At 41.1% G+C, this 13,368-nt stretch overlaps 1 protein-coding gene across 1 annotated transcript in view; it reads left to right on the top strand.

Annotated features, from left to right (window-relative positions):
- The first annotated feature begins 1,479 nt into the window (after nt 1-1,479).
- Nucleotides 1,480-13,368, top strand: part of LOC126998017 (folylpolyglutamate synthase, mitochondrial-like) — an 18,822-nt gene continuing 6,933 nt past the window's right edge. The window contains exons 1-10 of the mRNA XM_050859301.1: nt 1,480-1,849; nt 5,027-5,198; nt 5,472-5,665; nt 6,841-6,977; nt 10,164-10,347; nt 10,655-10,799; nt 11,061-11,194; nt 11,482-11,594; nt 11,963-12,105; nt 12,782-13,131. Of these exons, the coding sequence (XP_050715258.1) occupies nt 1,718-1,849; nt 5,027-5,198; nt 5,472-5,665; nt 6,841-6,977; nt 10,164-10,347; nt 10,655-10,799; nt 11,061-11,194; nt 11,482-11,594; nt 11,963-12,105; nt 12,782-13,131 (1,704 nt within the window). The 5' untranslated portion in view covers nt 1,480-1,717. The remainder of the gene's footprint in view (nt 1,850-5,026; nt 5,199-5,471; nt 5,666-6,840; nt 6,978-10,163; nt 10,348-10,654; nt 10,800-11,060; nt 11,195-11,481; nt 11,595-11,962; nt 12,106-12,781; nt 13,132-13,368) is intronic.

Here is a 13,368-nt window from a genome sequence, read left to right as displayed (position 1 = left end):
GGTTAAGTACTGAGGGAGATAACACTTTTGGCCCATACAAATTGATAAGGCTGCCATAACGTCCATACTATCACCCGAATGCCAGTTTGACCACTGACGTATTTATCCCTAACTTATTTGGCTGAGTACTGAAGGGGATAACACTCCCTGCCCATACTATATGATAAGGATGCCATAACTTCCATGATTAACTACTTTCAACTGTGTCGTCAGAGCTAGTGCGAGCGGATAATCTTCTACGCAGTGAATACCGGGCGCGCGCTGCTGAAGCTATATTATGTAGCTGATCAAAAGAAGGTCACATGCCCTGATTATGCTGGTTCATGTACTATGCCTTTACAATACATAGCTATACTCTGAGAACTTGACGCAGGAATTCAATTTTGCTTATTTAATCAAGTAAACTGAGAAATTTTGAGAATCGGAGCAATGATAACGTGGATATAGATATGTATATAATTCTCAAACATAAAGTCCATATATAGTACGTCTTCTATGTTTTGAAATGATTACAGGAGAAGAATGGCGAATAAGTACCATTCATATAATTACGAAAGATTAGAGAAGTTACTCCCATGGAACGTCAGTGAACTATCCAAGGACAGAACAAGCAACAAGTTTAAATAAAAAGGCCAAGGACCACGTACTACGTGTGCTCCCCCCTGCCAGGCGTATCACTCAATTAATAAGTATGCAGACAGCGGAAAAATACTTGCACGCACTCATTATCCTAAAATACGAAGACATTAAAAAAGAAAGTCCAGTACAAAGGTCTCAGCAAAAGCATCTGATATGAATTAATAGTGCCACATGTTAAGAGATAATATATGAAAAGAATTGCGATAATGCCATGACAAACTTCAATTCCCTGCCTGAAAGTGAAACGCTCTATCCATGTAATAATTTCTGATAATGGAAAGATGAGGCACATGAGATAAGAGGAGGATGTCAGGTGATGCTGGCGGCGGTGGCGGTGAAGATAAAGAAATTAATGATGAAATAAAGTAGTGTGATACGTACAATGCATCATTTATAGTGAGGACGAGATAATTAAACATTGTAACTTAATGAAGAGCAAAGTGTGTGAATAAGCAAAAGAGTGGATCAAGAGAAGAAGAAAAGAAAGAGTAAATTAAGAGGCGTGAAAAGCAAAAATTAAGTTTGTATAACCTGACCCAGAAGAAGAAAAGTTAAGATAAAGTAGAAGAGAGGATCAAGAGGAGGAGGCTCTGTGAAGCCAATACAATATAAACTACAGGTCAAAGAAGAAGAATAAGAAGATGAGGAGGAGGAGGAAGAGGAAAAAGAAGAAATAAATCATGAAAAAAAAAATAAGAATCTCCAACCAGCCCCCCAAAAAACACTGAAGAAGAACAGGAGTAGCAGAAGAAACAGAAGAGAAGACGAAGACAAGACAGGACAGCAATACAGGCCAGAAGAAGAAAAAGGAGGACTGGAGGAGGAGAAAGAAGGAGATGATGATGATGAGGAAGAGGAAAAAGAAGAAATACCAACCCTCCAAAAAAACACTGAAGAAGAAACAACAGTAGCAGAAGAAACAGACGAGAGAACGAATTAAGACACCAACAATTTAAGACAAGACAGCATCACAGGCCAGCAGAAGAAGAAGAAGAAGGACGAGAAGGGGTAAAAAGAAGAGGAGGAGGAGGAAGAAGAAGGCAGCCTCGCGGATATCGTACACCGCCTCGCCGCCTGCATGGCCCGCCTCTTCCTCACTACGTATTGCCAGTGGCGGTGGTGGCGGCGGCTGACAGCACCTTCCAGCATGGCCATGAAGGCGAGGACCCTCAGCACCCACTGCCAGGCCGAGGTAGACCAGCACTACGAGGTGAGGCTGGCCGTGCTGCACCTTTTTTTTTTTTTTTTTATCTCCTTTATCTCCAGACCGCATCACACCACTCCATAATTTTTACCCTAGTTATTTCGTTCTTACTAGCACTATGGGGTGAGAACTGCCATGCTGCACCCGTCCATTCCCTTTTATCTCATTTATCTCCTACTCATTTTCCTTTACCCAATATCGCGATAATTATTTTGGTTATTTCATTTTTACCATCAGAAAGGGATCACCAATTCACGTGTATTTAAGCCTCCAACAGTCACCTTATGTGACGTCCTCCGTTTAGACAGGTAAACCACCCTTGCTGGCTACTGATTGTCATTTCAAATCGCTAACTGCCTGACAGTGTTAGGTTCACTTGATAAGTCGCAGTAGGTTACTATCTTACACGATATGATAAGTGCCTTTTCAGTCACTCGTAAATAGCTGCGCCTTGGTGTTCTGGGTCAAGGACGGGTCTCCTTTCACTGCTCTGTAATGCGATGCGAAATGTGGTTGTATGGGGACGCAAACCGCTTCTTCATAAGTACCATTAAGTCATGAACTGTTTTGGATTCTGTAGGTTGGTTTAGCAGTAACCCTTGTCACTTGGCTACCATATAAGCACCTGTTCACCACTTGTATGACTGGATTTTGGTGGAATACTCTTACATTATCCCTGTGCTTTGTTTGTAATGGTGTGGACTATGCGAGCATGGGGTACAAGGCATATATGGTGTTGATTAATATGCTATGTGTATCCTTTCTGCTGTGCTCAGCATATTGATCAGTGTCCTGCTGCACCAGTAGGCAGAGTATGTGGTGCTCATCCCTTCCTTGCTGACATGAACACTTGTTGCTATGATTGCTGCCGTGACATGCCCCAACACATGTTACTATTAGGAATGTGTTGAGTAGTGGCAGCTGTCAAGATTGCCACTTCCTGGCTGTTGCACCTTGGAAGTTTTGACATTTTGACACCCTGTGTTGTGGTTGACAGTGTACTCTGCCTCACAGAATCTGTCCACTGGCCTTGAGTTAGAAGCTTGGTTACATTCTTATTTCTTGAAAGTTATACCACTTTCTTAGTTAAATAATGGAAAATTCACCCATCTGATGGCAGTTGGCAAAACTTAATTTCTGGTAAATTTTAATGTGCATTTGATTTATTGAAACTATCCCTTGCTAAAATAATTAGGTAGTTTCTTGAATTTCCCTCCCCCTCCCTCCTCTAAGACTGATTTCCCAGATAAAAATAACAAATTAATAACAAACATTAAAACACTTTGATCAGATCTACTAGAAAAGTGTCATTCTAGAGTGCAATGGGTGCTAAAATAGGTAAATAGCTATTTATTTTATTGCCACTTCCAATTTTTTGGTGATTTTTTCATGTTTGATAGATTTTTAATTCATGTGAGTGTTTTGAGGTTGCATTTGATTAATAACCCTAATATGCCCAATGCAATGAAATGTGGAAGAATAGGGGGGTCAAAGTGGCAAATCCCCCCATTAGGAGGTTACCTATATATTCATCTTTTAGTGACCCTAAGGGGAGTCTAGGGGGGCAAAGCCTCCCTGTAGGTAAGAGCATGAAGTCATGAACACAATTGGATTTTGGCTGTGGTGAGCCATGGTGAGCTGTAGGTTTTGGCTGCCGCGGGATGCTGTGAACAACTCTGTGGCCCACAGCTGTGCAGTTTAACACACATATCATGGCTATTTTCACACTTGTTTTGATCTTAACACTCTTTCTTATGGTTTTTTGGAAGGTTTTAAAGTTGATAGAAAATATATGACAATGGAAGAGTAATTAGTAATGAAGGAAAAGAGATAGCGCATGCATTAATTATAGGGTACCAGCTTTACCCAATTGTCCTGGTAATATTATGGTTATTATTCACATCCACAACAAAGAAGACTGAAAACATTCAAATTGAAATGCCAGAATTTACTCTTTACAACACTCACACACGACCTCAGTGTGTAAGTTAATCCAGACAAGGAAAGGTTTTGCCGGTGCTGGGGATCGAACCCGCGACCAGCGAGACGGAAGGGCCACTCCTTAACCAGTCGGCCAAAGAGGTACCCCACTTGCAGAGTGAGTTATGGGAGGCTCGCCCATCAGGCAAGTCGCTGCACTACACGGCTCCCCATTCCTATTTAGATTAATTTCTGTGTGTTGAGATTTCCCATTTTCTATGAACCTCGGAGAGCATGGGCCATCACTCTACCTGTTACCCACTCGTGTTGACACAACAGAATCACAGGAGAGGGTGCCCACTGCCTTGCCACTAGTGAAACGCCAGAATTTTCCTCTTTACTACGCTCCCACATGACCACTTCGTGTAACGAAACACATGAGAAATTAATCAAGACAAGGAAAGGTTTTGCCGGCGCCGGGGATCGAACCCACGACCAGCGAGACGGGAGAGCCACTCCTTAACCCTTTCACGCACCACAACGTGATTTGCGGCAAAACGGAATTGTCTGCATAAGCTTTTGACTCGAATCGCGTCAAAAACTTTAAAAAAATTTGCCAAAAATAAAGTATCTTTCAGAATAACGTCAAAGATCCAAGCTAGACCTATAAACTAAACTAATTGTCAACTCTCGTGCCGTTGGATTTGAAGAGATGATTGCCCGTGGTTTAGTTGCCTCTCAGCAGGCAGCCTGTGAGTGCAACTGTCGTCCCGTTAAATTGTTTTTTTTTTTTTTTTGAGTCGGTAAACTTTGCTATTTATTTGCATTTCTTGATTTTTTTTTCTTTCATAAGGCAGAATAATCTCTTCCAAAACCAATGATATATACCAGGGAAAAAGAATACTCGTGGGTGAAATCAATTAAATTTTCGCTGCACGGTCAGGCCATTCTGGGAGACCCCTAGGGAACCCCAGACAGATGTCACAGTGAAAAGAGAAACTTGTTAAACTTTTGGTGCGTGAAAGGGTTAATCAGTCAGCCAAAGAGGTACCCCACTCGCAGAATGAGTTATGGGAGGCTCGCCCATCAGGAAAGTCGCTGCACTACAAAATTATCTAAATACTGTCAGTGGAAGAAAAACACCGTAAATAGGAAGCACAATAAAGGAAATATTTACTTTTCTTTATAGTAGTAGGGATCTTAGCGAGGCTGTGATTGATGGAAGAGGAGTATTTGCTTTTTCATCCCATTTTTTGTCAATAGGAAACTGTGCAGACACTCAACTTCCTGCAGTCCAATGCAGCCATCCTGCAGCGCATCCGTCAGGAGCGAGGTTCCCGGGCTAATGAAAACATACCAGCCACCGAACGCTTCCTTGCCAAGGTTGGAGTGACCCTGGAGGACCTTGACTCCCTCTCAGTCATCCACATAGCAGGTAAGGCAAAAACCTTCCTGAAGATGCCTGTGCTTTGTGTTCCCACATTATTCTCACTCTGAGCTTGTTGTGGGGTGAGTAGTAAGTGGAGACTACTTGCCTATTCTTATTTAAATGTATTTTTACAGGATTGAGTTAAGATTGTCAATGTTTTAAGTACACAAGACCTGTTCCAGTAGTATATTCCGTTGATTTATTGCTTTCTCTGTAAAGCTAAATTTTCTTACTCCTGTAATCTTTTATGCATCTGTCAGGTGGTGTTCATCTTTCCAGGTACGAAGGGGAAGGGGTCAACCTGTTCCTTCATTGAGAGCATTCTGCGGGAACATGGCTTCCGCACAGGCTTCTACTCATCCCCTCACCTGGTGGCGGTGCGGGAGAGGATCCGCATCAATGGGCAGCCCATCTCCAAGGAGGACTTCACCAGATACTTCTGGGATGTGTACAACCAGCTGGTGGCCAAAAAGGTAAGTGTTAAGCACTTCCTCTTAGTTTATATATTTATCTATTTAGCAGCTCTTTGGCCCAAAAAGATACAGAAGAAAAAAACTACTCAATGCTGCTCCCCAGTACACCTGACCCTCAATTTCCAGGACTAAATCTGGTCTTGCAACTGTTGGACATATGCCTGGTCAAATCCGGGAACTGAAATATAATCCAGGTAAAAAATCGGGGGTTTGGCTAAGTCTGGTGGTTGCCAGACATATGTCTATCCAAGTCCAAGTCCAGGCATCGAAACAAAAGTCTGGCCATACAGCAGATTCCTTTCCCCGGTCAATGTCTGCAACACTCCCTACTTCCTAGATGACTGCATGTTGTTATTGTAGTGGCAGCAGTGATGGTTACGTTGCCTCCACAATGGGTTCAATAACCTGCTGCCTCTTTTAACATACGCATTCTTGTCTGTCTATTTACAATTATCAGCTTATAAGCTGCTCATGGTTATGATAATTTTTATTATTCATTTCACATTTTTATTACTTGATTTTTTGTATATAGAACGAGGGTTAAGCACCCCAAAATGTCGGATGCTTCATGACGGCTGCCTTTAGGAATGTTTCATTGAACTATCATTGTTTTTTCTGGTAAATGGTCACCAGTAAGAGCTGCTGAGGAATTATTGAGCTGAAGCTGTTGTTGTCAGGAGCCATTTTGTTGTGACTAAAAATTGAACTGGACCTGCCCCTCAAGTCTTCTAATAACTTGTTTTGGCTACTCTCTTAGATGTGCTGCATAAATGTGCTTGACAAACTTTGGTAAAAGTCTGGGGGCAGGTACTGAATATTAGTGATTACCGGACCAAGTATTGTAAATGTCTGTGAATGGGTCGTTTTCCCAGACTGTAGCAATTTCTGATTCCCAGACTTTTGTAGTTTCTGGACAAGTGCTCCCCTCTGTTAGTCAGGGAAATTGAGGGTTGAGTGTATTTATACCACAAATCAGAAATGTGGCAAACATATTTTGTGGCTCTGCCATGAATCCTTTGTCACTTTATCAGGCTTTACTTCCCGTGATGTAGAAAAACATCAATACTTTCTCATTTTCTTTTCACTATTAAACAGGAGTATCTGCTGGCCATTGTGACATTTATAATAATTTCCTGTCTTTGCCTTTCATTAAAGCTTTCTTATTTCTCTCCTAGAGCAATGATGAAGACATGCCTGCATACTTCAAGTTCTTAACAGTACTTGCACTGAAGGTATTTCTGCGAGAGGAAGTGGATGTGGCTGTGGTGGAGGTTGGCATCGGGGGTGAGCACGACTGTACCAATGTGATGAGGTAAGAATTAAAAGGCTGAGAGGTCATGATGGATGTGGTGTATTTGAGTACTGAAGAAATCTATCTATCAAAAGTATCGCTAAATAAATAGCCTTCATTTTTAGAATGAGGAATATCATACCTTTGATGATCACCAGAAATTGTCAGGAAACTGTGGTAGGTTTCTTGAGATATTGGGGTGAGGTTTATATTAGGTCCTTCACTGAGCTGGACCTGCCATCTGGTGGCCCTGCTGGAGCCTTTGCCAGAGTCAAACCTGCGCCGTGCTGGGGTCCAGCAAGGCTTAAGGAGACCGACTGAGTAAAATCCTATCTTCTTTCCTAATCACCCAAATTGCAGATTTGATTTTTTGATGATTTGTTTTGCATAAGTGAATCTATAGTGAACGTTTGAGCAACTTTGGTCGATATTTCATTTTTTTTAATCAAAATGCAAAAATATAAGAAAAACATTTTGATGAATACTGACTAGGTACATATTCCTTTATAGTTCCTTGCAAAATTGTCTGACAGTAGTTTACATCATAGGTAAGAAAGAAAGAAATTTTAATGTTTTTTTTTTTTTTTTTTTTTTTAAAAAAAAAAAAAAAAATTTTTTTTTTTTTTTTTTTATTATAAAAAAAAAAAAAAAAAAAATCAAAAAAATTTTAAAAAAGAAAAAAAAAAAAAAAGCCATTTTAATGCTCTTCCTTATTATTTTATTCATTAAAAAAAAATAATATGTAGGAGTTATATTCACCAATGTAAAAAAAGTTTTAGTTTTGGGGTTTAAAAAAATATTAGTACATATTGATGATGCTCCTCGTCCATGAATGGCCACACTGTGCCGAATATTGTTTGTACCAGGTATTGTAATGTTTTTGTCTTGCTATTTAGGTGTTCTTGAGTCATGAACATGGCACCTGATCCCACTTCTTGTAGAAGTATTACTCACTCAAAGGTGAGGGTGTCAGGGAGCCACCCCCTCCCTCATTGTTGCCAGCTTTTTTTTTGCATCGCTTGGTGTTAGAAACTATCTGGCGGGTAGGAAATGCCCCCTTTCTTTTCTGTTTTGATCTTTCTTGGTTGTGATGATCTGTCAGAAGCTGTCTTTCCTTGTCTTGTATTCGTTTTCATTTTTTGTTGTTGTTGTTGTATGGTGAGATGCTTTTCTCTTGAAACTGAAGTAGAAGGCTGTGGTAATGATGGTGGTGTTGATGCAGAAGCATCAGGAACAGCAGTCGTGGCAGCAGAGAGTGAGTGAGAGGTGGTGGCGAGTCAGGCCTCGCTGCTCCATGCAGAACGCCTGTCTGTCTCTCTTCATTTTCTGCTCGAGCATGGCGTGCCTTCTTCAAGCAGACAATCCTCTTGACAATGGCAGCCTTTCTTTTTGGCATTTGAACTGCATGAAGCGAGCATCATCAGCAGTTTTGTCATAAGAGGAAAAAAAAAGGCAGTGTGGGGGGAGAGCGTACACACCTACGTCAATCCTTTGCGTGACAAGGACACGCACTGATGAAGTATGGTGAGAGGTACGGGACAGTGTTGTCCCGCGCGCACAGGAGAAAGTATCAGCCACCACCAGAGAGAAAACTATTCGTGTTTAAATACTACAGTGTTTTTCTTACAAATTTTTTTCTAAAGGTATCTTCTGCCTCACATGACCTTGACTGAGCGCGTGGGGTGATTTAAACGGCGATTTAAACGTCCATTTAAACTCGGTCGGTAAAAATCCTCCCTGTAATGTTTTCTCTATGCCCTTAGGGTGATCACTGACGAAGTTTCTCATTTTCGATATTTTTTCCCATTTTTCACCTCGGTCAGTCTCCTTAATTGACATTTTTCTGTACCAAACTACCAAAACATCAGAGTTGTAACACCAACAAATCTGAGTGCTGTACATTATTCATGTTGTAATGAACACTGTTGGCAAAATAAGACCATTTGTCGATGTATCCTACAACACTCCATCCCGTGGTTAATAGGAATGCATCAGTGCGGCCTCTTGGGTAAATATTTCCGTCATGCAAGAAAAGAGAAGTCAAACAAGTCCGGCATGGTGTCATGCTCTCAGAATCTTATAGCAGTGATGGAAGGTAGTGTTGAAAATTTTGCCACTCAACATTCCTCTACCTGGCACGCCGCTGCCTCAACACGATGCATTCCTCTGTCCTTCCAATCAGAGCGTGGAATGTTGTTTACACTGCTGCTAAACATATCGTATGCTGCCGGCAGCAAGTATTAAACTTATTTCATATTTCTAATTTAAATCATAATACATACATCTTTAGTATCTTATAATATTACATTCACTGTTTGGAACTTTAAAGGAACAACATAGAGCATGTCATGATTGTTTATATTGGAAAAAATATATTTAAATTTCCTATTTCTCGCATTTCCCCGTTTCTTAAATACTAGTTGTAAGTCGAGTGTCTCTATACCGTAGCTATGAGAAAAATATGTAATTTCTAAATAATAAAAAAAAAACTAGTAAGAAAAATTATTTGAACGTATGCTGCATGCATATTTATTTTGGTAGTTTCACCAGGACCACCAGATGACAGGTAGAGTTCAATGAAGGACCCAATTGCCATGACCTTAAAAAGTCATATGCCATTATTTTATAGTAATGTTTTCATTATATTCATCAGTTATTTCAGTAAATTTGAAATTGCCAGAGCTATGATGTAAGTCATTAACCCTGTCGCGCATCGTAAGTTTCCCATAAGTTTCTGTTCCACTCACCATGCATATCTCATGGTATCCTCAAAATCCTCATATGCCTATTAGTTCCCGAGTTACGCCAAGAAAACTGTATTTTTTTTAAATAATCTAAAGTTGACGCTCCTCATCTACACTCATCGCTTCTCATCTATGCTCCTTAGAAAGGTTGCCATATGTTACCATTAAGAAACTTATCCCAACAAATGATGCTTCCAAATTTGATGCACTTTCACCAAAAACTTCATTTTTAACCAATTTTTTAAAACTTATGATGTGTTTTGCGTCATCGTGCGCCAGGACCTTTTACCCTTGATGACGTGAAATGCGTCATCGTGCATGAGAAGGTTTATAAATTTAGGTTTTTAAAAAATTTCCAAATGTGTAATGAAAGCCTCAGAAGTCTCCATGTCACACCACACATGAAATTGCTTAGATATTTTGACCATATATACCACTTTGACCTGTGCTGTGTTGCCCTCAGGAGACCAGCGGTGTGTGGAGTGACCACCCTTGACTTTGACCACACCTCCATCTTGGGCAGCACCATAGAGTCCATAGCCTGGCACAAGGCTGGCATCATGAAGCCCGGAGTGCCGACTTTCACAGTGGAGCAGCCACAGCAGTCAGCTTTACATGTGTTGATAGAAAGGGCCAAGGAAAAAGAGGTATATGGCAACTACATGTTTCTTGTGTACTCTAGTGGTTTTTGATCAGTCCACATGTGTATAAGCCAACATTTAAAGTATCATAGCATATTTTGACTGCAGCTACTAAGGAAATGTACAGGTAAAGCAAACAGTTACAAGCTATAACAATGGCTCTAAGATGACGACATGTGTAATATTGAGTCCTGCTATAAAGTAATTGTATGCTGAAGATTTAACTTCGTCTATGCTCTCGAAGACTCAATAACAACAATATTTACAGAGGCACAGGATGTCATCTCATAATGCATACTTGTCATATCCTCAGAGTCCTCTATACCTTGTGCCACCCTTGGAAAACTATGGGTGGGGGGCACAGCCTCTTCAACTGGGACTGGCGGGCAATGTGCAGTACTGTAATGCATCGCTTGCCCTTCAGCTGGCCCAGTACTGGATCAACTCCCAGACTGAAGGTACACTAGATTTCTTGATTTCTAAGATATTTCTATATCAGCAAGTACTGGACAAGTTCATTGTCAGAAGACACACATGGTTTTCAACGTTATAGGGCACACAAGACCTTCAACACAGCCAGTGACTTTTTGTAGAGAAATAAAGCTGCCAGGCATTTAGTGCATCAGTAGATGGTCATGAAATAGGGTAAGACTTAGGAATAATGCAAAGGTTTCTGTGGGTTCAAGTTGCATGTCATAAACTAATGCTTTTGTCACCAGGGAAGAATTCTAGGATAGTGAGCACAACATCCCCAAGCTCAGATCACCCAAACCTACCTGTAGCTGCTCCCTTCACCCTGTCTGACGAGGAGGTGCTGGGCCTCAAGTCTGCTGTGTGGCCAGGAAGGTCCCAGGTGAGTGACTTCCACATTAGCCTAACCTCCCTTATCCCACTTAACCTGACCCCATCATCCTACCAGAAACCCTATCCCCCTTACCCCACCAGAAACTTTACCTTACCCCCTCACACAAGGCAGCCAAACAAACTCTTGATCAAATAAAGTTATGATTTAAGATTTACATTTAAAAAATACTGAATAGAAGACAGTGTATGCTTTGCTGAATTTGCTTGTGATTTGATTGGTTAAGCCAACACCCTCCATAGTTACTGCAGCACCCTGGCAGTATGATATAACTTAAGGTGATGGTGAGTGGCCCCCTGACCTTCTTCCTGGATGGGGCCCACACGCCGGTCAGCATGCAGGCTTGCATCGACTGGTTTCTCAAGACGGCTCCCATGCATGCCCCACAGAAGTATGTCAATCAACGTTTTTAAGATTTGTTTTCCCTTGTGCTGATATGTTTATTCATTTTTTGTTGTTGTTGTATGGAAGATTTTTAATTTAGATTGAATGGGTTATTATGCATGTCTCTATTGCTACCTTTTTCTTTATCTCTTCTTTGCAAGCTGTATGGATATTTAGGTGCAGCATCAGTATGATTTTTTTTATAATAATTTGTAAATATTTTCTTTTGTCTCTTGGCTGGGCTAACACGTACCAAGTACACCATGGGTAATTAAATGTTTATAAGTAAAAAACACATTTCAGAGTTGGCTCATACTTCACCATAGAAAATCATACTTAGTCTTTTAACTGCCAACACTAACCCTCTTCTCTTAGTGGGGACACCTTTCGCTTGCTCTTCTTCAACTCCACTGGTGACCGGGACCCAGAGACTCTCCTCCAGTTGTTAGCTCCCTGTAACTTTGATCTGGCAATCTTCACCACCAACTTGGTCACCACCTCCATGAGTGCTTCTTCGGGTGAGTTAAAATAGCATGTCCCTCCTCTTTCCTTCCTTATCTTGATTCAAGTCTGCATCAACACACTTTTTGTTGTTTTAGTAATTATCATTAAGAAGTCCATAGGTAACTGCTTGTGATTCAAAGAAACCAGAGGGACAACAAAGACTATTGTGATAACTCGACTACCTCACACCCATTGATTCTTTTCAGTCCTTGTCACCCAGTCACTTTTCTTGGCTTGATTTCTTTATCATACATCTGGTAAAGTATTGGTTACTCATCTTTTGCCAGCTAGATAAGACAGTTATTGATTGTATCCTATTGCTCCCACACTGTACTGTTGAAAGTGGAAAAAATGAAACTCGAGTAAAGGTAAAATTGGGGGCCTATTCTGTAGGTGCTTGTAGCTGCAGTGGTCATCACTGTCACATTGGCCCTTGAGCCTTTGGTAGGTGAGATCCCATTACCCTGGAACACACAGCAAGTGCAACATTTGGGTTACCACTGTTCACCTTCCCCAGGTTCCCATTTATCAACCACCTCAAAAGGGAGGATGAACAGCAGGGTAGATTGTGCTGACTGGCCAGGCCAGGATTCAGACCCAGGCCAGCAAATTTGTAGCTAAACATACTAACCACAAGACCATAGAGACGACATAACATATATCACTATCATTGCACAAATCAACTTTCAGATCAGGCCAACTACACCATCTCCCAGGACCAGATGCATCTGCGGTGTGAACGACAGAGAAACGCTTGGATTCGTCTCATAAGAGATCTCTCAAAGCATGAATCTGAGAGAGAGTGTCATGAGGAGCCTGAGACTGAGACAGCCAACACATTGAAGGGCAAGGAGTTTGAGAACAACCTGAGCCTCACCCCAAACCTGCCAGCCTCAGATGTGCCAAGCATCATCTTCCCGTGCATTCAGGATGCCCTCCTGTGGCTGTCCTGTGGCCGAGATCCCAGCCTCACGGGGGAGCTGCTCAGCCCACCAGCCTTTCCTCCCCCTCAGCGGCTCCAGGAAGCCGCACACATCCAGGTCAGTATTATTTCTCTCAACATTAAAATCTCATATTTATGTTGTATTATTTAAATTTTTGGGCTTGCCAGATAAGACAATTTTTAGACTGATATATTCTTTGACAGAGATGAAATTCAGCCATTCATTGATATGTTGAGCATGATGTATTGCACAAACTGTCATGTTGGACATTTTTAAATGAATATGTATATGCAAGATATAATTTTCATCATTCACAGATATGTTATATTAACA

This window comes from Eriocheir sinensis, chromosome 13, assembly GCF_024679095.1.
Source record: "Eriocheir sinensis breed Jianghai 21 chromosome 13, ASM2467909v1, whole genome shotgun sequence".
Lineage (NCBI taxonomy): Eukaryota > Metazoa > Arthropoda > Malacostraca > Decapoda > Varunidae > Eriocheir > Eriocheir sinensis.
This window is presented reverse-complemented; position numbering and strand designations above follow the sequence as displayed.